Here is a 25,251-nt window from a genome sequence, read left to right on the forward strand (position 1 = left end):
TGCATGCAGTCGCGGGTTCTTCTTTTCCCCCTCCCTCTCCCTCTCCCTCTCCTCATGCTGCTGTACTAGTGAGCAGCACTTGCCAGCACAGCCGCCCATTATGTTTCTTCCCCCGCCTTCATATCAACCATGGAAGGAATAGAATAAAAAAAGAGCAGAGAAGAGGATTGTGGGACATATAGTCTCGAGGACTGGCAGCCCCATTGTAACACGGAAACTGCAGCCCATACAGACTTAAAGATTGCTGTTCACAAGCGCAAACCATCCAACTTGAAGGAGCTGGAGCAGTTTTGCAAGGAGGAGGAATGGGCAAAAATCCCAGTGGTGAGATGTGGCAAGATCATAGAGACTTATCCAAAGAGACTTGGAGCTGTGATAGGCGGATCTGCAAAGTATTGACTTTAGGGGGGTGAATAGTTATGCACATTGACTTTTTCTGTTATATTGTCCTATTTGTTGTTTGCTTCATAATAAAAAAAAAAAAATCTTCAAAGTTGTGGGCGTGTTCTGTAAATTAAATGATGAAAATCCACAAACAATCCATATTAATTCCAGGTTGTGAGGCAACAAAACATGAAAAATGCCAAGGGGGGTGAATACTTTTGCACGGCACTGTAGATGTGTACAAAAAAAAAGGTTAAAAAGGGGGGCAGACTTGAGACTTGGTCTGCTGTGTCTTTTCTATGTTTCAACTCCCCACCTTTTGGCCTGGGGATAAAACAAGTATAAGGCGGGTCTTCCAGATTCTTCCAGAAGTGAGACATTCTATGGAATCTCTTGAGACCCGGAGTGATGTCTCCTCTGAAGCTCCTCGCCCTCGTAGCTCTTGGCATGGTGATCATCTCGGCCCTTTGTCAAGGTAAGAACATTGGAGATCGTCAGACCGACTCCCTCAAGCTTCAGTGTTTTCCAAGGCTGACCATGTTTTTTCGATCAGTCATTAGGCTGATGAACGAATTCCCCCCTCCACACATGCAATTCAAAATACTAACAGTTAGCTACAAAGCCATCCACAACTCTTCCCCCAGCTACATCACTTACCTAGTCCCAAAATACCAACCTAATCGTCCTCTTCTTTCCTCCGAACACCTCTTGCTTTCTAGCTCCCTCATCCCCCTCCTCCCATACTCGCCTCCAGGGCTTTTCCAAAGCCTCTCCCATCCTCTGGAACTCCCTACCCCAATCTATCAGACTATCTCCAAATCTATCCACTTTTAGGCGATCCCTGAAAACGTTTTTTCTTCAGAGAAGCCTGTTCTGCCTCCACGTAACAACTGTTTTTTTTATTTTCTTAAAAACTGTTCTTTTATCAGCTCATCCCCCACAGTTTTTACCCTATTGTATCACTTGACCCTTCCTACTAGTTTGTAAGCTCTAATGGGCAGGGCCCTCTGATTCCTCCTGTACTGAATTGTATTATATATATTTTTTTTTTTTATGGTTGAACTGGATGGACTTGTGTATGATAATTTATTTTTTATTTTATTTTTATTTATTTATTTATTTATTTTTATTTTTTTATGGTTGAACTGGATGGACTTGTGTATGATAATTTATTTTTTTATTTTATTTTTATTTTTTATATTTTTATTTATTTTTTATGGTTGAACTGGATGGACTTGTGTATGATAATTTATTTTTTATTTTATTTTTATTTTTTATATATTTATTTATTTTTTATGGTTGAACTGGATGGACTTACTATGTAACTATGTAACTATGTAACTGTACTGTCTTCCCTAATATTGTAATGCGCTGCGCAAACTGTTGGCACTATATACATCCCGTATAATAATAATAATAATAATAATAATAATAGTAACACTTTACTACCAGTGGCGGCTGGTGCTTAAAATTTTTGGGGGCGCAAACGAAAAAAAAAAAAAAAACAATTGCAGCCTCACTGTGCCCATCAAATGCAGCCAGTGTGCCCATCAAATGGAGCCACTGAGCCCATCAAATTCAGCCACTGTGCCATCAATTGTCACCACTGTGCCATGCCATCAAACGCAGCCACTGTGCCATCAATTGTCACCACTGTGCCATGCCATCAAACGCAGCCACTGTGCCATGCCATCAAACGCAGCCACTGTGCCCTTTGTCACCACTGTGCCCTTTGTCGCCAATGTGCCAAGTATAATGCCCATTGTCACCACTGTGCCATGCCATCAAACACAGCCACTGTGCCATCAATTGTCACCACTGTGCCATGCCATCAAATGCAGCCAGTGTGCTATCAATTGTCACCACTGTGCCATGCCATCAAATGCAGCCACTGTGCCATCAATTGTCACCACTGTGCCATGCCATCAAACGCAGCCACTGTGCCCTTTGTCGCCACTGTGCCCTTTGTCGCCACTGTGCCCTTTGTCGCCAATGTGCCAAGTATAATGCCCATTGATGCCACTGTGCCATGCCATCAAACACAGCCAGTGTGCCATCAATTGTCAACACTGTGCCATGCCATCAAACGCAGCCACTGTGCCATCAATTGTCACCACTGTGCCATGCCATCAAACGCAGCCACTGTGCCATCAATTGTCACCACTGTGCCATGCCATCAAACGCAGCCACTGTGCCATGCCATCAAACGCAGCCACTGTGCCCTTTGTCGCCACTGTGCCCTTTGTCGCCAATGTGCCCAGTATAATGCCCATTGATGCCACTGTGCCCAGTATATTGCCCATTGATGCCACTGTGCCCAGTATAATGCCCATTGATGCCACTGTGCCCAGGATAATGCCCATTGATGCCACTGTGCCACTGGCTCTGATAGGCACTTCCGCACAGCCAACCAGCTGCCGTTATTCAGGTGGCCGGCGCTTGGCGGCAGCGGCCGGCAACAATAATATAGATTCATGCAATGCATGAATGTATGTTATTTCAGTGGCAGTGCGAGAGCCAGAGGGGGCGGCGCTCCAGCGCCCTCTATAGACGCACCACCACTGTTTACTACTCTGGGGAAGTGGTCAGGATTATTATTCTTTTTTTTACACATTATGATTGCTTATACTAATGAAGTTCATTGGTATAAGGCTTAAGCAAACATTACATTTTTACTAAATGAAACTGATTTGTTCAGTGTCTTTGTTGTGATTAGCCTGCGATTGGCTAAAGCTAATCACATGGTAACGGTGGGCTGTGATTGGCCCTGTCTGTACTACTATGTGAACACTGTGACCAATCAGAGCTAGCAACACAACTGTATACAATGGATGGCATGAAAAGGAAGTCATCCATTGTGTACAATTGTCATGTGATCTGCTGTGATTGGGCACAGCAATCACAAAGCTGGCAGCGAGCCGGTATAGTGATCAGTCATTGGCTGTGATAGATCGTGCCGCTGCGCTGCTCCTTCTGAGAGGTTGTCATATGACGTCAACTCAGAAGGGCGAAAGGCCCGCCCGGCTGTCAATCTGCTATTGGCCGGGCAGGAAGGTGTTAAATTCCATATGACTCGTAAAGTGTTGAAATGCTTACAAATATTATTTGAAAAAATATTGAGAATAAATGATACATTGGGGCAGTGGCGGTGTGTCCATAGAGGGCGCCGGAGTGCCGCCCCCTCTCGCTCCTGCACTGCCACTGAATACAATACACAGATCCATGCATGGCATGAATCTATGTATTGTCACTGCCGCCCACTATTCAGATGGCCAGCCCCCTGGTGAGCGCCGGCCATCGGAATAATGGCAGCTGGTTGGCTGTGGAAGTGCCGATTACAGCCCTCAGGCTGTAATCGGCTTCCAAATACTTATCGGGGGGTGCGTTCCTTGGATAAGACTGACAGGCGTCTAAGCCAATCGGGTTCACTGGTTCTGGTTACCGGTAACATGATTGGCTGAAACGTCATCGAGGGCGGGAGAAGACACAGAGGGACCGTGGAAGGAGGATGGCCGACCCCAGAAAGGTAAGTGCCGGGCAGCATTTTACAGGGCACAGTGGCGACAATTACAGGGCACAGTGGCGACAATTAAAGGGCACAGTGGCGACAATTGGCACAGTGGCGAGAATTACAGGGCACAGTGGCAAGAATTACAGGGCACAGTGGCGAGAATTACAGGGCACAGTGGCGACAATTACAGGGCACAGTGGCAACAATTACAGGGCACAGTGGCGACAATTACAGGGCACAGTGGCGACAATTACAGGGCACAGTGGCGACAATTACAGGGCACAGTGGCGACAATTAAAGGGCACAGTGGTGACAATTGGCACAGTGGTGACAATTAAAGGGCACAGTCGTGACAATTGGCACAGTGGCGACAATTACAGGGCACAGTGGCGACAATTAAAGGGCACAGTGGCGACAATTACAGGGCACAGTGGTGACAATTGGCACAGTGGCGACAATTACAGGGCACAGTGGCAACAATTACAGGGCACAGTGGCGACAATTAAAGGGCACAGTGGCAACAATTACAGGGCACAGTGGCGACAATTAAAGGGCACAATCGTGACAATTGGCACAGTGGCGACAATTACAGGGCACAGTGGCAACAATTAAAGGGCACAGTGGCGACAATTAAAGGGCACAGTCGTGACAATTGGCACAGTGGCGACAATTACAGGGCACAGTGGCGACAATTAAAGGGCACAGTGGCGACAATTACAGGGCACAGTGGTGACAATTGGCACATTGGCGACAATTACAGGGCACAGTGGCAACAATTACAGGGCACAGTGGCGACAATTAAAGGGCACAGTGGCAACAATTACAGGGCTCAGTGGCGACAATTAAAGGGCACAATCGTGACAATTGGCACAGTGGCGACAATTACAGGGCACAGTGGCAACAATTAAAGGGCACAGTGGCGACAATTAAAGGGCACAGTCATGACAATTGGCATGTGACGGTATCGGTATGATATCCCCGTCAAACCGTCCCTTCTTCCCATAAAAGAAATCACAGAAGCATCCATACATGAGCCAGGGCTGGAACAACACAGACTTTTAATAGTAAAAAACAGAGCTTATATGTGGTTACAACTGTTACAATGACAAATCTCCGCCCCCCTTACACAGTGGGGGGTCTTCAATACAGATCCTTTGAAATAAAGATATTTCTTTGAACTAATCAGTATCTAGCCGGTTCGGCTCCGCATATAGAGAGATAATTACCACAATGAAGCAATCAGCATAATTAACATGAGCCACTTATCTAATCACGGTAACCAGTAAACACAGGGCTAGAACAATTAACATTTGAAACAGGACTGGCTGCAGAAGGGTAAATACCATTAACAGCCTTAAACAAGCAGGGAGGATTAACCTGAAGCATATAGGTAAAAAGTCCTTCACAATGGCCCCCCTTTTTCTCCCTGCTCCGGCAAACCCGGTTGGACCTTCCCTGGTCCAGTAGGGTTGACGGGTTCAGAGCTTTTAGTCCGAGGTTAACTCCGTTTGGCGTGACTGACCTCCCTTGGCAACTGCTTCAGACTCAGGTATGCCACCGGGTCGTCAGATCACACGCCGGTCAGTCCCCAAGTCTTTGTGCGATCTGCAAAGTCACCAGAAGTCAGTGTGAAGACGGCAAATGGGTCTGTGCGCCGCCATCTAGGTGTCCCGCTATGGGAGGGGCAGGTTATGGCTCTGTAGTGACAGTCACAGGAGATTCATAAAAAAAGAAAAAGTTATATTTGTTGAAATGCTGTAGCACCGGTGCTCAGAGTTCGGGGGGGGGGGGGGAATCAGGGCCCCATAGGGTCAGCCACCCTCTGCTCCCTCCGCAGCCGCCAGTTCTCCTCTTTGAGCTTCTCCAGCTCCATCTCCAGTTCATGGAGCCTGGGGGGGTCAGCCTGCTGTGACCTCAGGTGGTTGTTCTCCTCCTCCATGTGGCTTATGCACTCCTCCAGCTCCATGTACTCACGGATCAGCTCCTGCTTGCTCATGTCCTGCAGGCTCTCCACGTGGTCCTTCATCATCAGGAACTGGGTGGTGGTGTAAGGGGCCACCGGTGGGCCCTTGGCGAACATCTCGGCCCGCATCTGCGACGCCCGCTGCGACTCCATCTCCTCCAGTCGCTTCTTCTCCTCCCAGGTCAGCTTGTTATACGGCTTCCAGGACCTCTTCTTCTTGGGGGGTAGCCGGCGGTGCCTCTTTCTGCCCCGCTCCCTCCAGGGCCCCTCCGGCTCAGGGCTGTCGCCCATGACCAGCTGACAATGGTGTTCCCTGTTGTCCGTAATAACAGATTGTACCATGAGGGCTTCGTAAGGGGTGCCCAATGGTTCTTCCTGACCCAGCTCCTGGGGATCCCAAGCCGAGTCTACACAATGGGCTGCTGCTAGTGGGCGGTACCCAGGTTGAGACCAATTTGACCTGGTGTTGTCGTTCATGGGGCAATTCTGCTTGAAGTGACCCAGCTGTTTGCACCGGAAGCAGCGTTGTTCGTTGTCCTCCTGGCGTGGATAGCGAGGGCTAGATGTCATCGGTCTGTTAGGCGGTTGGTATCTAGCGGCTGGTGGGTGTGAGGGCGCCGTTGGTCGTGGAGGTTGTACCCGTGGTGTGACCTGGTTTGTCTTGCGAGTATCCGCATATTCATCTGCCAACTTCGCGGCCTCTGGTAGAGTCATGGGCCTGCGATCTCTCACCCAATCTTTGACATCCGTCTGGATGTGATTGTAAAATTGCTCCAGGAGCATTAGTTGCAAAATGTCCTCTGCGGTGGTGGCCTGGCTGCTGTTAACCCAGTTAGAGGCCGTCAGGGACAACTGGCATGCCCATTCCGCGTAAGAGTCTTTCGTGGTTTTGCGTGAGTCCCTGAACTTCTGTCGGTGGGACTCTGGGGTTACTGCATAACGAGCCAGGAGCACTTCTTTAACCCGGGCGTAGCTATGGATATCCTGATTAGTGTTGAGCAGAATATGCCATATTCGATTTCGCGATATATCTCGAATATATATTCGAATATTCGAGATATATTCGCTAAATTCGAATATTCGTGATATTTTATCGAAATTAAATGATTGCGATTTTTCGCTATTGCGAATGCGAAAATAATTGCGATTTTTTGATAACTGCGGTAGGAGCACTCTGATTGGCTCAGAATATTCGTGATATTTTATCGAAATATCGCAACATGCGAATGCGATATTTATTGCGCAATTTTGAGAAATGCTGGAGGAGCGCTCTGATTGGCTCAGAATATTCGTGATATTTTATCGAAATATCGCAACATGCGAATGCGATATTTATTGCGCAATTTCGACAAATGCTGTAGGAGCACTCTGATTGGCTCAGAATATTCGTGATATTTTACAATACAAAATAATTGTGAATATTCGGCAAATGCGGAAGGAGCACTCTGATTGGCTCAGAATATTCTTGATATTTTACAATACAAAATAATTGCGAATATTCGGCAAATGCGGAAGGAGCACTCTGATTGGCTCAGAATATTCTTGATATTTTACAATACAAAATAATTGCGAATATTCGGCAAATGCGGAAGGAGCACTCTGATTGGCTCAGAATATTCGTGATATTTTACAATAGAAAATAAAAAGTGTTTTGCATTGGTGGTGATTCTTTACTCTATCCATCTGTCACAGCCGTTTGTCAATCAAACACCTTGAAGATTGAACACGTTCATGCTGCATGCTTTGGACTTTTTTTCACTTCACATATCAAAGACATTTTTATGAAAGATTATTTTTCTATTATTGGGACTATATTTCTTTATATATTTGTTTCACTGTGTATTTCACAAGTTATTTGCGCTTGCTTATTTTATAATTTGCCCACATGTCTTGTCACTAGACATATTTTTTATTCTTGTAGAGCGACTCCATTTTCTGTCTTGTATTAATTTATGTTGTATAACATTTTTGAGTTGCTGCTGTATTCTCCCCTTTTTTAAGGTATGCGCAATTTTTTCCTTCTTACAAAAAATAATAATATCAAACATACAAATATTCATAACATACACATACACAAAGCCCCCCCTTTTGCATCAGAGACAATCAGAGTTCTCCTACCACAGTTATCGAAAATTCGCAATCATTTTCGCATTCGCAATAGCGAAAAATCGCAATTTTTTTTTTTCAATTTGGCAACATAAAAGGATCGCCTCAGCTTAGCTACTCGGCCCAGGGTCTCTAATCATACCAGCAATGCTTTTAGACGTCGATAGGATGTGATCTGTTTTAAAAATCAAATTGAAAAAATGTGAATATTCGGAATTGCGAATATTCACCGCGAAATTCGAAATATAGCGCGATTTCTCGAATATGCTATATTCGAGTCGAATATTCGCAATGCGAATATTCGTGAGCAACACTAATCCTGATCTGGCACGGTCCGGAAAGCATCAGAAGCTTTGCCTGACAGTTTGCCTGACAATATTGCAACCCAGTCTCCTCTAGCTATTCGGTGCAGCTTACATTGTCTCTCAAAGTCTGCCAGGTAGTTATCAATCTCACAGTCCTTTTCATCAAAAGCTTTAAAAGCGCTAAACGGGATCTTCCTTGTGTCTGCTGTGCTGTACTCACTGTTTGGAGGATGTGCGGCTGCTTGTTGGACTGCTGCCAGTTTTAACTGTAGCTCTGCGTCTCTTATTTGTTTATCCTTCTGTAGTTCTGCGTCTCTTATTTGTTTAGCCTTCTGTAGCTCTTTCTCTCTTATTTGTTTAGCCTTCTGTAGCTCTGCGTTTACTAACAGGTCCATCACTTTCAGCACCACATCCGGCGTTGGGTTCGGGCCGAACCACGCTAGCTTCTCTCTCATTAGCTTGTTGGCTGGCGATTCCTCCTCCTGAATCACTTGTACCGCTGGCGTTGCTGCAATCCCGTCCTCCTGGTCTATCTCCATTGATTCTGCTATGATGACCCGCTTGGTTTTGTTGCTAGCAATCCTTCCACAATCTTCCAGTAGTTCTTCCAGTGTCTGCTTGGAATCCGGGTGTGAAGGGGAATAGAAGGGAAAATCCCACTGCTTCCACCAATTGTGACGGTATCGGTATGATATCCCCGTCAAACCGTCCCTTCTTCCCATAAAAGAAATCACAGAAGCATCCATACATGAGCCAGGGCTGGAACAACACAGACTTTTAATAGTAAAAAAACAGAGCTTATATGTGGTTACAACTGTTACAATGACAAATCTCCGCCCCCCCTTACACAGTGGGGGGTCTTCAATACAGATCCTTTGAAATAAAGATATTTCTTTGAACTAATCAGTATCTAGCCGGTTCGGCTCCGCATATAGAGAGATAATTACCACAATGAAGCAATCAGCATAATTAACATGAGCTACTTATCTAATCACGGTAACCAGTAAACACAGGGCTAGAACAATTAACATTTGAAACAGGACTGGCTGCAGAAGGGTAAATACCATTAACAGCCTTAAACAAACAGGGAGGATTAACCTGAAGCATATAGGTAAAAAGTCCTTCACATGGCACAGTGGCGACAATTATAGGGCACAGTGGCGACAATTACAGGGCACAGTGGCGACAATTAAAGGGCACAGTGGCGACAATTATAGGGCACAGTGGCGACAATTATAGGGCACAGTGGCGACAATTACAGGGCACAGTGGCGACAATTAAAGGGCACAGTGGCGACAATTACAGGGCACAGTGGCGACAATTACAGGGCACAGTGGCAAAAATTGGCACAGTGGCGACAATTGATGGACACAGTGGCTGCGTTTGATGGCATGGCACAGTGACTGCGTTTGATGGCATGGCACAGTGGTGACAATTGATGGCACAATGGCTGCGTTTGATGGGCACAGTGAGGCTGCAATTGTTTTTTTTGTTTGTTTGTTTGCGCCCCCCGAAATTTTTGAGCACCAGCCGCCACTGCATTGGGGTTGAATTTACTAAATCTGGAGAGTGCAAAATTTGCTGCAGCTCTGCATAGAAGCCAATCAGCTTCCATTTTTTTTTTGGGTGGGAAACAAAAGGGGGCGCCGGACTAAGTGCAGCAGATTAGTACAACGAGATTTAACAGATAAACCAAGGTCTGAAGAAAAAGAGGAAGCTTTGTAACGTGCCACCTGACTTGTCTGAGGTTTCCCGGTGACGTCACATCCGGCCTGGCTTCCTATGCATTCCACGCTGGCTTATGGCTGACATCCTGCGGCCCAGCGCAGCTACACTTGGCTCGGGAGCCTCTTGCCACTCACTCCGGGAAACATCCATCTACTTCAGACATCACTAACTACTATGCGCCTGCTTCGTTTTGACGAAGTGAGTAGCCATTTGGCTGTTTAACTAATAAACCTTGGGCTTGATTCAGGTAGATTTGCTCTTTTTTAACGTTGCCCTGTGCCCCCGCAAATTTACTGCGCTGCCCTTGATTCACGGAGCAGTAGCTCCGTAAATTGCGTGGACGCGGCGGCAAAATGCCCGGCGTAAGCGCGCGCAATTTAAATTATCCCGTAGGGGGCGGGAATCATTTAAATTAGGCGCGTTCCCGCGCCGAGCTCAGTGCGCATGCTCCGTCGGGAAACTTTCCCGACGTGCATGCGGCAAATGACGTCGCAAGGACGTCATTTGCTTCAAAGTGAACGTGAATGGCGTCCAGCGCCATTCACGTTTCACTTACGCAAACGACGTAATTTTCAAATTTCGCAACGCGGGAACGACGGGTATACTTTAGCATTGGCTGCGCCTGCTAATAGCAGGAGCAGCCTTACGCAAAACCCGACGTACGCAAACGACGTAAACTGCGTACGCAGGGCGCGCGTACGGTTGTGAATCGGCGTTAGTATGCAATTTGCATACTCTACGCTGACCACAACGGGAACGCCACCTAGCGGCCTGCGTAAGAATGCAGCCTAAGATATGCGGGCATAAGAGCCTTATGCCAATCATTTCTTAGGCTGCAGTCGGCGTATCAAGCTTTCTGAATCAGGAGCATTCGATACGCCGGCGCAAGTAAGCAATTGCGCTGCGTAACTATGGTTACGCAGACGCAATTGCTTTTTGAATCTACCCCATGGATGAGTGAGTTTGGGGTGGAGGAACTTGACTGGCCTGCACAGAGTCCTGACCTCAACCCGATAGATCACCTTGGGGGGGAATTAAGAGTGGAGACTGTGCGCCAGGCCTTCTCATCCAACATCAATGCCTGACCTCACAAATGGGCTTCTGGAAGAATGGTCAAACATTCCCATAGACACACTCCTAAACCTTGTGGACGGCCTTCCCAGAAGAGTTGAAGCTGTTATAGCTGCAAAGGGCGGGGCCAACTCAAAATTGAACCCTACGGACTAAGACTGGGATGCCAGTAAAGTTCATGTGCGTGTAAAGGCAGGCGTCCCAATACTTTTGGTAATATAGTGTACAGTATACACTTTATAATCTCGATTCAAACTTTAAACAGTTGCTTGTTCTGCAGTGAGTTTTTATTGCTTCTTTTGCCCCCCCCCCCCTCCCCCTCAATATATCAGGACTCAGCGGGGGTTGTGTTTGCACTTGTAGAAATGTCTCTGACTCAAATGTAATTTATTGATGTTTTCAGAATTGGAATTTGTACGGCTGATCCTATCTGTATTTGAGAGTTATATATTTCTTCTAGTGTCATACGGATGGGGGAGGGGAGAGAAATTAGAGGGGAAATGTATATTACAGATACGATTATTATTTTTATTTCTCCCTTCTTGTTCATTCCCCGACTTAGTTGCGGTAGGCGGTACACTTTGGTGGGGGTGGGTCAGCCATGCCCAGTGGCCTTTGACCTCAGGGGCAGGTCCCTGTTCCAATTGCTGAGTCCTAGCCTTATTCTTCAATAGGAAACCCTACCCCTAAACCCAACCCAAACCCAACCCCTAACCCTACCCTAACCCTACCCCTACCCCTAAACCCAATCCCTAACCCCAACCCTTACCCCAACCCCTAACCCCCATATTTTTTTTTTACTAGTAATGGCGGCGATCTGTGATTTTTTTCAGGACTGCGATATTACGGCGGACATATCGGACACTTTTGACACATTTTTGGGACCATTCACATTAATACAGCGATCAGTGCTATAAATATGCACTGATTAATGTATAAATGTGACTGGCAGGGAAGGGGTTAACACTAGGGGGCGAGGAAGGGGTTAATGTGTGCCCTGCTAGGTGATTCTTACTGTGGGGGGAGGGGACTGACTGGGGGAGGAGACCGATGGTTATCCCTATATACAAAGGACACACCATCGGTCTCCTCTCCCTGAGAGGACATGGAGCTCTCTGTGTTTATACACAGAGCTCCACGTCCCTGTCTCTGTGACTGCCGATCGTGGGTGCCCGGCAGACATTGTGGCCGCCAGGCACGCGCATCGGCACCTGAGTGACGCGGTGGGCGTGCGCGCGCGCCACCGGTGGCGCTCACGTGCCCCCCAGTGACCGGAGGCGTATATAGACGGCCTCCCGGCAATTAAGATCAACATTGCGGCCGTAAAAAGTCGTTGGGTGGGTGGGAAGTGGTTAAAGACCAGTTAGCCTAACATCAATAGTATGTAAGCTCTTGAAAGGGATGATAAGGGACTATATACAAGATTTTAGTAATGAAAACTGTATCATTAGCAGTAATCAGCATGGATTCATGAAGAATCGTTCTTCCCAAACCAATCTATTAACCTTCTATGAGGTGGTGAGTTGCCATCTAGATAAGGGAAGGCCCGTAGATGTGGTGTATCTGGATTTTGCAAAAGCATTTGACACAGTTCCCCATAAACGTTTACTGTACAAAGTAAGGTCCGTTGGTATGGACCATAGGGTGAGTACATGGATTTAAAACTGGCTACAAGGGCGAGTTCAGAGAGTGGTGATAAATGGAGAGTACTCGGAATGGTCAAGGGTGGGTAGTGGGGTCCCCCGGGGTTCTGTGCTGGGACCAATCCTGTTTAATTTGTTCATAAATGACCTGGAGGATGGGGTAAGCAGTACCCAAGGGTACTTAAGAACTTAGTCAAGTTATTGCCAGACCATTGTTCCTAATTTTTATTGACAGTCTACTGACTGGAATGGTACCAGCTGATTGGAGAAAAGACAAAATAGCACCAATATTTAAAAAAGGACCCAAAATACATCCCGGGAAATTACAGACCAGTTAGCCTAACATCAATAGTATGTAAGCTCTTGGAGGAAATGATGAGGGACTATATACAAGATTTTAGTAATGAGAACGGCATCATTAGCAGTAATCAGCATGGATTCATGAAGAATCTTTCTTGCCAAACCAATCTATTAACCTTCTATGAGGAGGTGAGTTGCCATCTAGATAAAGGAAGGCCCGTAGACGTGGTGTATCTGGATTTTGCAAAAGCATTTGACACAGTTCCCCATAAACGTTTACTGTACAAAATAAGGTCCGTTGGCATGGACCATAGGGTGAGTACATGGATTTAAAACTGGCGAGTTCAGAGGGTGGTGATAAATGGGGAGTACTCGGAATGGTCAGGGGTGGGTAGTGGGGGCCCCCAGGGTTCTGTGCTGGGACCAATCCTATTTCATTGGTACATAAATTACCTGGAGGATGGGGTAAGCAGTACAATCTCTGTATTTGCGGACGATACTAAGCTAAGCAGGGCAATAACTTCTCCGCAGCATGTGGAAACCTTGCAAGTAGATCTGAACAAATTAATGGGTTGGGCAACTACATGGCAGATGAGGTTTAATGTAGAAAAATTTAAAATAATGCATTTGGGGGGCAAAAATATGAATGCAATCTATACACTGGGGGGAGAACCTCTGGGGGGAATCTAGGATGGAAAAGGACTTGGGGGTCCTAGTAGATGATAGGCTCAGCAATGCCAAGCTGCTGCTAACAAAGCCAACAGAATATTGGCATTAAAAAGGGGACCAACTCCAGAGATAAAACAATAATTCTCCCACTCTACAAGACTCTGGTCCGGCCGCACCTGGAGTATGCTGTCCAGTTCTGGGCACCAGTCCTCAGGAAGGATGTACTGGAAATGGAGCGAGTACAAAGGAGGGCAACAAAGCTAATAAAGTGTCTGGAGGATATTAGTTATGAGGAAAGGTTGCGAGCTCTGAACTTATTCTCTCTGGAGAAGAGAGGCTTGAGAGGGGATATGATTTCAATTTACAAATACCGTACTGGTCACTGTGACCCCACAATAGGGAGAAAACCAGTGGCAGCTGGTGCTCAAAGTTTTTGGGGGCGTAAACAAAGGGAAAAAAAACATCAATTGTTGCCTCACCGTGCCCATCAAACACAGCCACTGTGCCCATCAATTGTCGCCACTGTGCCATCAATTGTCGCCACTGTGCCATGCCATCAAATGCAGCCACTGTGCCATGTCATCAAACACAGCCACTGTGCCCATCAATTGTTGCCACTGTGCCATCAATTGTCGCCACTGTGCCATGCCATCAAATGCAGCCACTGTGCCATGTCATCAAATACAGCCACTGTGCCCATCAATTGTCGCCACTGTGCCATGTCATCAAATACAGCCACTGTGCCCATCAATTGTCGCCACTGTGCCATCAATTGTCGCCACTGTGCCATGCCATCAAATGCAGCCACTGTGCCATCAATTGTCGCCACTGTGCCATCAATTGTCACCACTGTGCCATCAAACGCAGCCACTGTGCCATGCCATCAAACGCAGCCACTGTGCCATCAATTGTCGCCACTGTGCCCATCAATTGTCGCCACTGTGCTATCAAAAGCAGCCACTAAAGCAGCTACTAAAATTAGAAGAAAAGCAGTTTAACCTTAATCTGCATAGAGGGTTCTTTACAGTAAGAGCGGCAAGGATGTGGAATTCCCTTCCACAGGCGGTGGTCTCAGCGGGGAGCATCGATGGTTTCAAGAAACTAGATAATCACCTGAATGACCACAACATACAGGGATATACAATGTAATACTGACATATAATCACACACATAGGTTGGACTTGATGGACATGTGTCTTTTTTTTGGGGGGGGGGTACACAGGTATGCCGATACGCACCGTGTCCTGCTGCACCAAGTTGGCCAAACACATACCGAAGAACTTGTTGAAGAACGTGATGAAGGTCCGTTTCCAGAAGAGGGATGGCCTCTGCAACCTGCGCGCCATTGTGTGAGTGTTTGTTGTGATGTTGGCAGTAGAGAACCTACTTATGTGCTTTACTCATGAAGAAGAGATGTGTTTTTTTCTCAGCAGTGTCTATAAAATCACCCGTCACATAACTCCCCATAGCTGTCAATCAAAAGATTTACATCCTGCCAGTAGCTCCATCTAAGGGTGTTCCCTAGACATGTTCAATTCGCTTTGTTCCGAATTAGCTTTTTAATGAATTTCTATAAATTCGTTAATTCGAAAAAAAAAAATTACGAAAACCGGTTTAACTAAACTAACAAATTAACGAAAACCCGTTTAGTAAAATGTTAAATGTCATTTTAAATATTCAAAGATTCGGAAATGTGAAAAAAATCTGAAATTCGAAATTCGAAAAAAATCTGAAATTCAAAAAAAATCTGAAATTCAAAAAAAATCTGAAATTCAAAAAAAAAATCTGAAATTCAAAAAAAAAATCTGAAATTCAGAAATTCAAAACAAGAAACAGAAATGCAGAAATTAAAAAAAAAATGAAATTCTGAATTGCGAAAGAAAATATAAAATTCGGAAATTTGAAAAAAAATATGGAAATTAAGAGATTCGAAGGAAATCTGAAATTCAAAAAAAAAATTTAAATTTGAAACAAAATCTGAAATTCAAAAAAAATCTGAAGATCTGAGATTTAGAAAAAAAATCGGAAATTCAAAAAAAAAATTGAAATTCAGAAATTTTTAAAAAATGCAGAAATTCAGAAATTCTGAATTGCGAAAGAAAATAGGAAATTCGGAAATTTGAAAAAAAAATATGGAAATTAAGAGATTCGAAGGTAAATCTGAAATTCGAAAAAAAATAATAATCTGAAATTCGAAACAAAATCTGAAATTCATAGATTCAAAAAGAATCTGAAATTCAAAAAAAATCGGAAGATCTGAGATTCGAAAAAAAATTGGATATTTGAAAAAAAAATTAAATTCAGAATTTCAAAAGAAATTAGGAGATTCTGAAATTCAAAAAAAATGGAAATTCAGAGATTCAAAGGAAATAAAAAAAAAATGGAAATTCGGAAATTTGAAAACCCGAAAGTTCAAAAATCTGAAATAATAATTTAACTATTGCTAGCTATTAAGTTATAGATATTATTGAAAAATGTATAAAGAAATTTATAAAAAAAAAGAAAAATAAATTGCATAAAGCTGTTAAGGTTATAAGATCTTTAATTATATTTAGTTATAGTGTATATATATATATATATATATATATATATATATATATATATATATATATATATATATATATATATATATATATATATATAGTTTAATACGTTTTTTATTATATATTTATTTTAGTTATTTTTAGGTATATTAGTATATATATTTATAATTATATATTTAGTATTATTTACGTATTTATTTAGGTATAAATGAATAATTTACGTATTATTTATAATACTTAATTTAATTATGACTTAATTATATTTAGCTATATTATTATATATATTTATATTTATTTAGTTTAATGTATTTATTATTATATATATTTAGTTGAATTATATCTTTAACTATAGTTAGCTCTTTTCAGTTGTTTTGATCATATATCTATTTTTCTTCATGCTTTAGATATAGGCTATAAAAAGAAGAAATAAAAAGCAGTTGCCTAATGCAAAACAATTTAAAAATATAGGTATTGGAATTTCCTTTCATATTTGGCTGTTAGTGAACGTAACGAATACGAATTTATCTAAAGTTACGAATTATCCAAAATAACGTAACAAATTAATAATAATACATTACAATAATAATAATAAAAATGTTTTATTATTATTATTTCCTATTAATTTGTTCCGTTCTATTTGTTAAGATGCGGCATTCGTTGTTTTCTGATAATTCGTAACTTCGCATAATTTCGTATTCGTTATGTTCACTAACAGCCAAATATGAAAGGAAATTCCAATACCTGTAATTTATTAGTTAGTAATAGTAAAGTTAGTTATTATTTACGATTTTCGGGTTTTCGAATTTCCAAATTTCAGATTTTTTTTGTAAATTTCTAAATTTCAGATTTTTTTTTTCAAATTTATGAATTGCGATCATAACGAATGAACCGGAAAAACAAACAAAATAAAAAATAAAACGAAAACAAACACATTTTTTGGTAGTGCATGTTTCTAGTGTTCCCTGTTAGAAAAACAGAAACAAAATTTGCATAAAAAAATAAAAACATTTACAGGGAGAAGGGGAAGATAAATAATTAGGGCCAGATCCACGAAGCACGGCGCTTCTATCCGTCCGGCGTAGCGTATCTCTGATACACTACGCCGCCGTAACTTACAGCTTTTTTTTTTGTATCCTGAAAGAATTTGCGCCGTAAGTTGCGGCGTAGTGTAACTTTGGCGGCGTAAGGGTGCGCAATTCAAATGTATGTGATGGGGGCGTGTTTTATGGTAATACGTCTTGACCCAACGTAAATTACCTTTTTTTTTAACTGCGCATGCGCCGTCCGTGGGGGTATCCCAGAGCGCATGCTCGAAATTAACCCGCAACAAGACAATGCTTATGACGTGAATGTCATTCTACCCAAAGCCCTATTCGCGAACGACTTACGCAAACAACGTAAAATTTTCAAATTTCGACGCGGGTACGACGGCCATACTTAACATTGAGTACGCCTCATATAGCAGGGGTAACTTTATGCCGGAAAAAGCTTTACAGAAACAACGTAAAAAAATGCGCCGGCCGGACGTACGTTTGTGGATTCGCGTATCTAGCTAATTTGCATACTCGACGCGGAAATCGACGGAAACGCCACCTAGCGGCCAGCGTAAAAATGCACCTTAGATTCGACGGTGTACTAAGACGTACGCCAGTCGGATCTAGTACAGCTTCAGGCGTATCTTGTTTTGTGGATAAAAAACAAACATAAGAAGTAGAAGTTATGCGGCGTATCAATAGATACGCCAGCGTAACTTCTTTGAGGATCTGGCCCATTATGAATAAATAAAGAATAACCCCTTCCCACTCATCCCTTCAATCTTCAGATGAATGAAACAGAATAGATACAAAAGTAACAACTGTAAATTTGTATCTTTCTATCTCCTGTCTGATCAGTGGCCCAGATTCAAGAAGCTATTGCGCCCGCGCAACCATAGGTTGCGCGGCGCAATAGCTGTTTTGCTCCCGCGTAGCGAATGCCCCTGATTCAGGAACATCGCTACGCGGACTGCAGCCTAGGATATGACAGACATAAGCCTCCTTATGCCTTCATATCTCAGGCTGCATTCTTGCGTTGTCCGCTAGGGGGCGCGGCCATTGTGATCGGCGTATAGTATGCAAATTGCATACTACCACCGATTCACAAAAGTTGCGCGGGCCCTGCGCACGCAAGGTACGGAGTTTCCGTACGGCGACTTTAGCGCAAGGTTGCTCCTGCTATAGCAGGGGCAGCCAATGCTAAAGTATAGCCGCCCTTCCCGCTCGTGAAATTTAAATTTCACGTTGGTTTACGTAAGTGATTCGTGAATGGCGCTGGACGCCATTCACGTTCACTTAGAAGCAAATGACGTCCCTGCGACGTCATTTGCCGCAATGCACGTCAGGAAAGTTTCCCGACGGAGCATGCGCTGTTTGCTCGGCGCGGGAGCGCGCCTAATTTAAATGATTCCCGTCCCCGGCGGGATCATTTACATTAGGCGCCCTTACGCCGGGCTATTTAGCATAGCGCCCGCGCAATTTACGGAGCTACTGCTCCGTGAATCGCGGGCATATCAAAATATTTGCGTGGGCGCAGAGCAAAAATCGTTGCCCTTTGCCCACGCAAATATTGCGCGGATCTACCTGAATCTGGCCAAATGTTTATAAACAATGGGCCAGATTCAGGTATAAATGCGGCGGCGTAACGTATCGTCTTTACGTTACACCGCCGCAAGTTTTTCTCGTAAGTGCTTGATCCACAAAGCACTTGAGTATAAACTTGCTGCGGAGTAACGTAAAGACGTAAAGACGTCCGGCGCAAGCCCGCTTAATTCAAATGGGGCGTGTACCATTTAAATTAGGCGCGCTCCCGCGCCGGACGTACTGCGCATGCTCCGTTTTGAAATTCCCGCCGTGCTTTGCGTGAAGTGACGTCATTTTTCTGAACAGCGACGTGCGTAACGTACTTTCGTATTCCCGGACGTCTTACGAAAAAAAAAAAATTGAAATTCGACACGGGAACGACGGCCATACTTTAACATGGCTCGTCTAAAGTTAAGCCATGTAAAAGCATGCTTAACTTTGCGACGGGAAAAAAACGACGACGTAACGAACGCGAAAACCTTTGTGGATCGCCGTAAAAGCTCATTTGCATACCCGACGCTGGAAAACGACGCAAACTCCACCCAGCGGCGGCCGAAGTATTGCAGCCTAAGATCCGAAGGGGTACGAAGCCGTAAGCCTGTCGGATCTTAGCCAAAAGCCGTTGTATCTTTGTTTGTGAATTACAAATTAAGATACGACGCGGCAAATTTGAAAATACTCCGGCGTATCTCTTCTGTGAATCTGCCCTATGTTACTTTGTATCTCTATCTCCCGTCTGATCAATGTTTATAAACAATGTTACCTTGTATCTGCCAATGTGATCCTTTCTTATTTCCAGGTTATATGTGGGCAGACAACAGAAGTGTGTGGACCCCAACAACAAAGCCCTGATTGGCTGGATAAAGAAGGCCCGACCAGCCAAGTACTCCTGATGTGACTGAGAGTAGAAGAAGGACATCTACTGCCCCTTGTGGACTGTATATTCCGTACATTGGGGAGAAAAGACTGAGTAGATGTCAGAGCTTTGTGTGTATTATACTATTCTGTATTATAGAATGATGTACAGGATACAAAGGATCGCCCAGACTACTCACTGTTACAATGTTATTACACATAGTATGAGTTAATATGTTCTCAAACTTTGAATAACTGGAATGTTTTTTTTTTCTGGAATTGAATAATGTTGCTCCGTGCCCCAGCAGCCCTATAATTATCATTTCTGGACCCCCCCCCAGCTTCTACCCAGAGACGCCATTAGCTGCATTTAACATTTAAAATAATCAAAATCATAGGAAGAGGCGCAGCAGTTGGCATTCAGTTCTATTAATGTGTGGAGTAAAGAGGCAGACAGCATGCAGTTCCATTGTGTGGAGTGCAAAGGATGTTTGTTTCAATTTGTGTGTCGAGTGGAGTGGCAGTTGCCTTGTGGTTCCATCATTCTGTGGAGTGGAAAGGCAGTTTGAATGTGGTGCCATCATTGTGTAGAGTGGAGAAGTGGTTGCCAACTTGCCATGTGGTTTGATTGTTGTGTGGAGTGAAAAGGCCGCTGCCATGTGGTTCAATTGTTGTGTGGAGTGGGGGAGTGGTTGCCATGTGGATCCATTATGTGTGGAGTTGAAAGGCTGTTGCCATGTGGTTCTATTGTGTGGAGTGGGGAAATGGTTGCCATGAAGTTTCGTAGTGTGGAGTGGAGAGGCAGTTGCTATGTGGTTCCATCATTGTGTGGAGTGGTGAGGTGGTTGCCATGAAGTTTTATTATGGGTGGAGTGAAAAGGCTGTTGCCATGTGGTTCCATCATTGTGTGGAGTGGTGAGGTGGTTGCCATGAAGTTTTATTATGGGTGGAGTGAAAAGGCTGTTGCCATGTGGTTCCATCATTGTGTGGAATAGAGAAATGGTTTCCATGTGGTTCCATCGTTGTGTGGAGTGGTGAGGTGGATGTCATGTGGTTCCATCGTTGTGTGGAGTGGTGAGGTGTATGTCATGTGGTTCCATCATTGTGTGGAGTGGTGAGGTGGATGTCATGTGGTTCCATCGTTGTGTGGAGTGGTGAGGTGGATGTCATGTGGTTCCTACGTTGTGTGGTGTGGTGAGGTGGATGCCATGTGGTTCCATCATTGTGTGGAGTGGTGAGGTGGATGTCATGTGGTTCCTACATTGTGTGGTGTGGTGAGGTGGATGCCATGTGATTCCATCATTGTGTGGAGTGGTGAGGTGGATGTCATGTGGTTCCATTGTTGTGTGGAGTGGTCAGGTGGATGTCATGTGGTTCCATCGTTGTGTGGTGTGGTGAGGTGGAGGTCATGTGGTTCCATCGTTGTGTGGAGTGGAGAGGTGGATGTCATGTGGTTCCATCGTTGTGTGGTGTGGTGAGGTGGAGGTTATGTGGTTCCATCGTTGTGTGGTGTGGTGAGGTGGATGTCATGTGGTTTCATCGTTGTGCGGAGTGGTCAGGTGGATGTCATGTGGTTCCATCGTTGTGTGGAGCGGTGAGGTGGATCTCATGTGGTTCCACGTTGTGTGGAGCGGTGAGGTGGATCTCATGTGGTTCCATTGTTGTGTGGAGCAGTGAGGTGGATCTCATGTGGTTCCATTGTTGTGTGGAGCGGTGAGGTGGATCTCATGTGGTTCTATCGTTGTGTGGAGTGGTGAGGTGGATGTCATGTGGTTCCATCGTTGTGTGGAGTGGTGAGGTGGATATCATGTGGTTCCATTGTTGTGTGGTATGGTCAGGTGGATGTCATGTGGTTCCATCGTTGTGTGGAGTGGTGAGGTGGATCTCATGTGGTTCCATCGTTGTGTGGTGTGGTGAGGTGGAGGTCATGTGGTTCCATCGTTGTGTGGTGTGGTGAGGTGGAGGTTATGTGGTTCCATCGTTGTGTGGAGTGGTGAGGTGGATGTCATGTGGTTGCATCGTTGTGTGGTGTGGTGAGGTGGATGTCATGTGGTTTCATCGTTGTGCGGAGTGGTGAGGTGGATGTCATGTGGTTCCATCGTTGTGTGAAGTGGTCAGGTGGATGTCATGTGGTTCCATTGTTGTGTGGAGTGGTCAGGTGGATGTCATGTGGTTCCATTGTTGTGTGGAGTGGTGAGGTGTAGGTCATGTGGTTTCATTGTTGTGCGGAGTGGTCAGGTGGATCCATCGTTGTGTGGAGCGGTGAGGTGGATGTCATGTGGTTCCACGTTGTGTGGAGCGGTGAGGTGGATGTCATGTGGTTCCACGTTGTGTGGAGCGGTGAGGTGGATCTCATGTGGTTCCATTGTTGTGTGGAGCGGTGAGGTGGATCTCATGTGGTTCCATTGTTGTGTGGAGCGGTGAGGTGGATCTCATGTGGTTCCATCGTTGTGTGGAGTGGTGAGGTGGATGTCATGTGGTTCCATCGTTGTGTGGAGTGGTGAGGTGGATATCTTGTGGTTCCATCGTTGTGTGGTATGGTCAGGTGGATGTCATGTGGCTCCATCGTTGTGTGGAGTGGTGAGGTGGATCTCATGTGGTTCCATCGTTGTGTGGAGTGGTGAGGTGGAGGTCATGTGGTTCCATCGTTGTGTGGAGTGGTGAGGTGGATCTCATGTGGTTCCATCGTTGTGTGGAGTGGTGAGGTGGATATCATGTGGTTCCATCGTTGTGTGGAGTGGTGAGGTGGATGTCATGTGGTTCCATCGTTGTGTGGAGTGGTGAGGTGGATGTCATGTGGTTCTATCGTTGTGTGGAGTGGTGAGGTGGATGTCATGTGGTTTCATCGTTGTGTGGAGTGGTGAGGTGGAGGCCATGTGGTTTCATCGTTGTGTGGAGTGGTGAGGTGGATGTCATGTGGTTCTATCGTTGTGTGGAGTGGTGAGGTGGATGTCATGTGGTTCTATCGTTGTGTGGAGTGGTGAGGTGGATGTCATGTGGTTCCATCGTTGTGTGGAGTGGTGAGGTGGATGTCATGTGGTTTCATTGTTGTGTGGAGTGGTGAGGTGGATGTCATGTGGTTCCATCATTGTGTGGTGTGGTGGAGGTCATGTGGTTCCATCGTTGTGTGGAGTGGTGAGGTGGATGTCATGTGGTTCCATCGTTGTGTGGAGTGGTGAGGTGGAGGCCATGTGGTTCCATCGTTGTGTGGAGTGGTGAGGTGGATGTCATGTGGTTCCATCATTGTGTGGTGTGGTGAGGTGGAGGTCATGTGGTTCCATCGTTGTATGGAGTGGTGAGGTGGATGTCATGTGGTTCCATCGTTGTGTGGAGTGGTGAGGTGGATGCCATGCGGCTCCATCGTTGTGTGGAGTGGTGAGGTGGATGTCATGTGGTTTCATTGTTGTGTGGAGTGGTGAGGTGGTTGTCATGTGGTTCCATCATTGTGTGGTGTGGTGGAGGTCATGTGGTTCCATCGTTGTGTGGAGTGGTGAGGTGGATGTCATGTGGTTTCATTGTTGTGTGGAGTGGTGAGGTGGATGTCATGTGGTTCCATCATTGTATGGAGTGGTGAGGTGGATGTCATGTGGTTCCATCGTTGTGTGGAGTGGTGAGTAGTGTTGAGCAGAATATGCCATATTCGATTTCGCGATATATCTCGAATATATATTCGAATATTCGAGATATATTCGCTAAATTCGAATATTCGTGATATTTTATCGAAATTAAATGATTGCGATTTTTCGCTATTGCGAATGCGAAAATAATTGCGATTTTTTGATAACTGCGGTAGGAGCACTCTGATTGGCTCAGAATATTCGTGATATTTTATCGAAATATCGCAACATGCGAATGCGATATTTATTGCGCAATTTCGAGAAATGCTGGAGGAGCGCTCTGATTGGCTCAGAATATTCGTGATATTTTATCGAAATATCGCAACATGCGAATGCGATATTTATTGCGCAATTTCGAGAAATGCTGGAGGAGCGCTCTGATTGGCTCAGAATATTCGTGATATTTTATCGAAATATCGCAATATGCGAATGCGATATTTACTGCGCAATTTCGACAAATGCTGTAGGAGCACTCTGATTGGCTCAGAATATTCGTGATATTTTACAATACAAAATAATTGCGAATATTCGGCAAATGCGGAAGGAGCACTCTGATTGGCTCAGAATATTCTTGATATTTTACAATACAAAATAATTGCGAATATTCGGCAAATGCAGAAGGAGCACTCTGATTGGCTCAGAATATTCTTGATATTTTACAATACAAAATAATTGCGAATATTCGGCAAATGCAGAAGGAGCACTCTGATTGGCTCAGAATATTCTTGATATTTTACAATACAAAATAATTGCGAATATTCGGCAAATGCGGAAGGAGCACTCTGATTGGCTCAGAATATTCTTGATATTTTACAATAGAAAATAAAAAGTGTTTTGCATTGGTGGTGATTCTTTACTCTATCCATCTGTCACAGCCGTTTGTCAATCAAACACCTTGAAGATTGAACACGTTCATGCTGCATGCTTTGGACTTTTTTTCACTTCACATATCAAAGACATTTTTATGAAAGATTATTTTTCTATTATTGGGACTATATTTCTTTATATATTTGTTTCACTGTGTATTTCACAAGTTATTTGCGCTTGCTTATTTTATAATTTGCCCACATGTCTTGTCACTAGACATATTTTTTATTCTTGTAGAGCGACTCCATTTTCTGTCTTGTATTAATTTATGTTGTATAACATTTTTGAGTTGCTGCTGTATTCTCCCCTTTTTTTTTTAAGGTATGCGCAATTTTTTCCTTCTTACAAAAAAAAATAATATCAAACATACAAATATTCATAACAGAAACATACACAAAGCCCCCCCCCCTTTTGCATCAGAGACAATCAGAGTTCTCCTACCACAGTTATCGAAAATTCGCAATAATTTTCGCATTCGCAATAGCGAAAAATCGCAATTTTTTGTTTTTCAATTTGGCAACATAAAAGGATCGCCTCAGCTTAGCTACTCGGCCCAGGGTCTCTAATCATACCAGCAATGCTTTTAGACGTCGATAGGATGTGATCTGTTTTAAAAATCAAATTGAAAAAATGCGAATATTCGGAATTGCGAATATTCACCGCGAAATTCGAAATATAGCGCGATTTCTCGAATATGCTATATTCGAGTCGAATATTCGCAATGCGAATATTCGTGAGCAACACTAGTGGTGAGGTGAATGTCATGTGGTTCCATCGTTGTGTGGTGTGGTCAGGTGGATCTCATGTGGTTCCATCGTTGTGTGGAGTGGTAAGGTGGATGTCATGTGTTTCCATCGTTGTGTGGAGTGGTGAGGTGGAGGTCATGTGGTTCCATCGTTGTGTGGAGTGGTGAGGTGGATGTCATGTGTTTCCATCGTTGTGTGGAGTGGTGAGGTGGAGGTCATGTGGTTCCATCGTTGTATGGAGTGGTGAGGTGGATGCCATGTGGTTCCATCGTTGTGTGGAGCGGTTAGGTGGATGTCATGGGGTTCCATCGTTGTGTGGAGTGGT

The 25,251-nt window shown here is 44.4% G+C and overlaps 1 protein-coding gene across 1 annotated transcript; it reads left to right on the forward strand.

The window, feature by feature from the left end:
* The first annotated feature begins 725 nt into the window (after positions 1-725).
* On the forward strand, positions 726-19,948 carry CCL27 (C-C motif chemokine ligand 27). The gene is made up of 3 exons (XM_040335625.1): positions 726-859; positions 14,903-15,029; positions 19,641-19,948. The coding sequence occupies exons 1-3, from the start codon at positions 793-795 to the stop codon at positions 19,732-19,734; spliced, it is 288 nt and encodes a 95-aa protein (XP_040191559.1). The 5' UTR covers positions 726-792; the 3' UTR covers positions 19,735-19,948.
* The last annotated feature ends 5,303 nt before the right edge of the window (positions 19,949-25,251 follow it).

This window comes from Rana temporaria, chromosome 1 (assembly GCF_905171775.1).
Source record: "Rana temporaria chromosome 1, aRanTem1.1, whole genome shotgun sequence".
Lineage (NCBI taxonomy): Eukaryota > Metazoa > Chordata > Amphibia > Anura > Ranidae > Rana > Rana temporaria.

Bases quoted from the DNA above. Each gene is read 5' to 3' on its own strand.
- CCL27 (XM_040335625.1), top strand. From the start codon at position 793: ATGTCTCCTCTGAAGCTCCTCGCCCTCGTAGCTCTTGGCATGGTGATC. The intron at 860-14,902 runs GTAAGAACATTG...GGGGGTACACAG, and splicing joins CATCTCGGCCCTTTGTCAAG to GTATGCCGATACGCACCGTG. The intron at 15,030-19,640 runs GTGAGTGTTTGT...TCTTATTTCCAG, and splicing joins TGCAACCTGCGCGCCATTGT to GTTATATGTGGGCAGACAAC.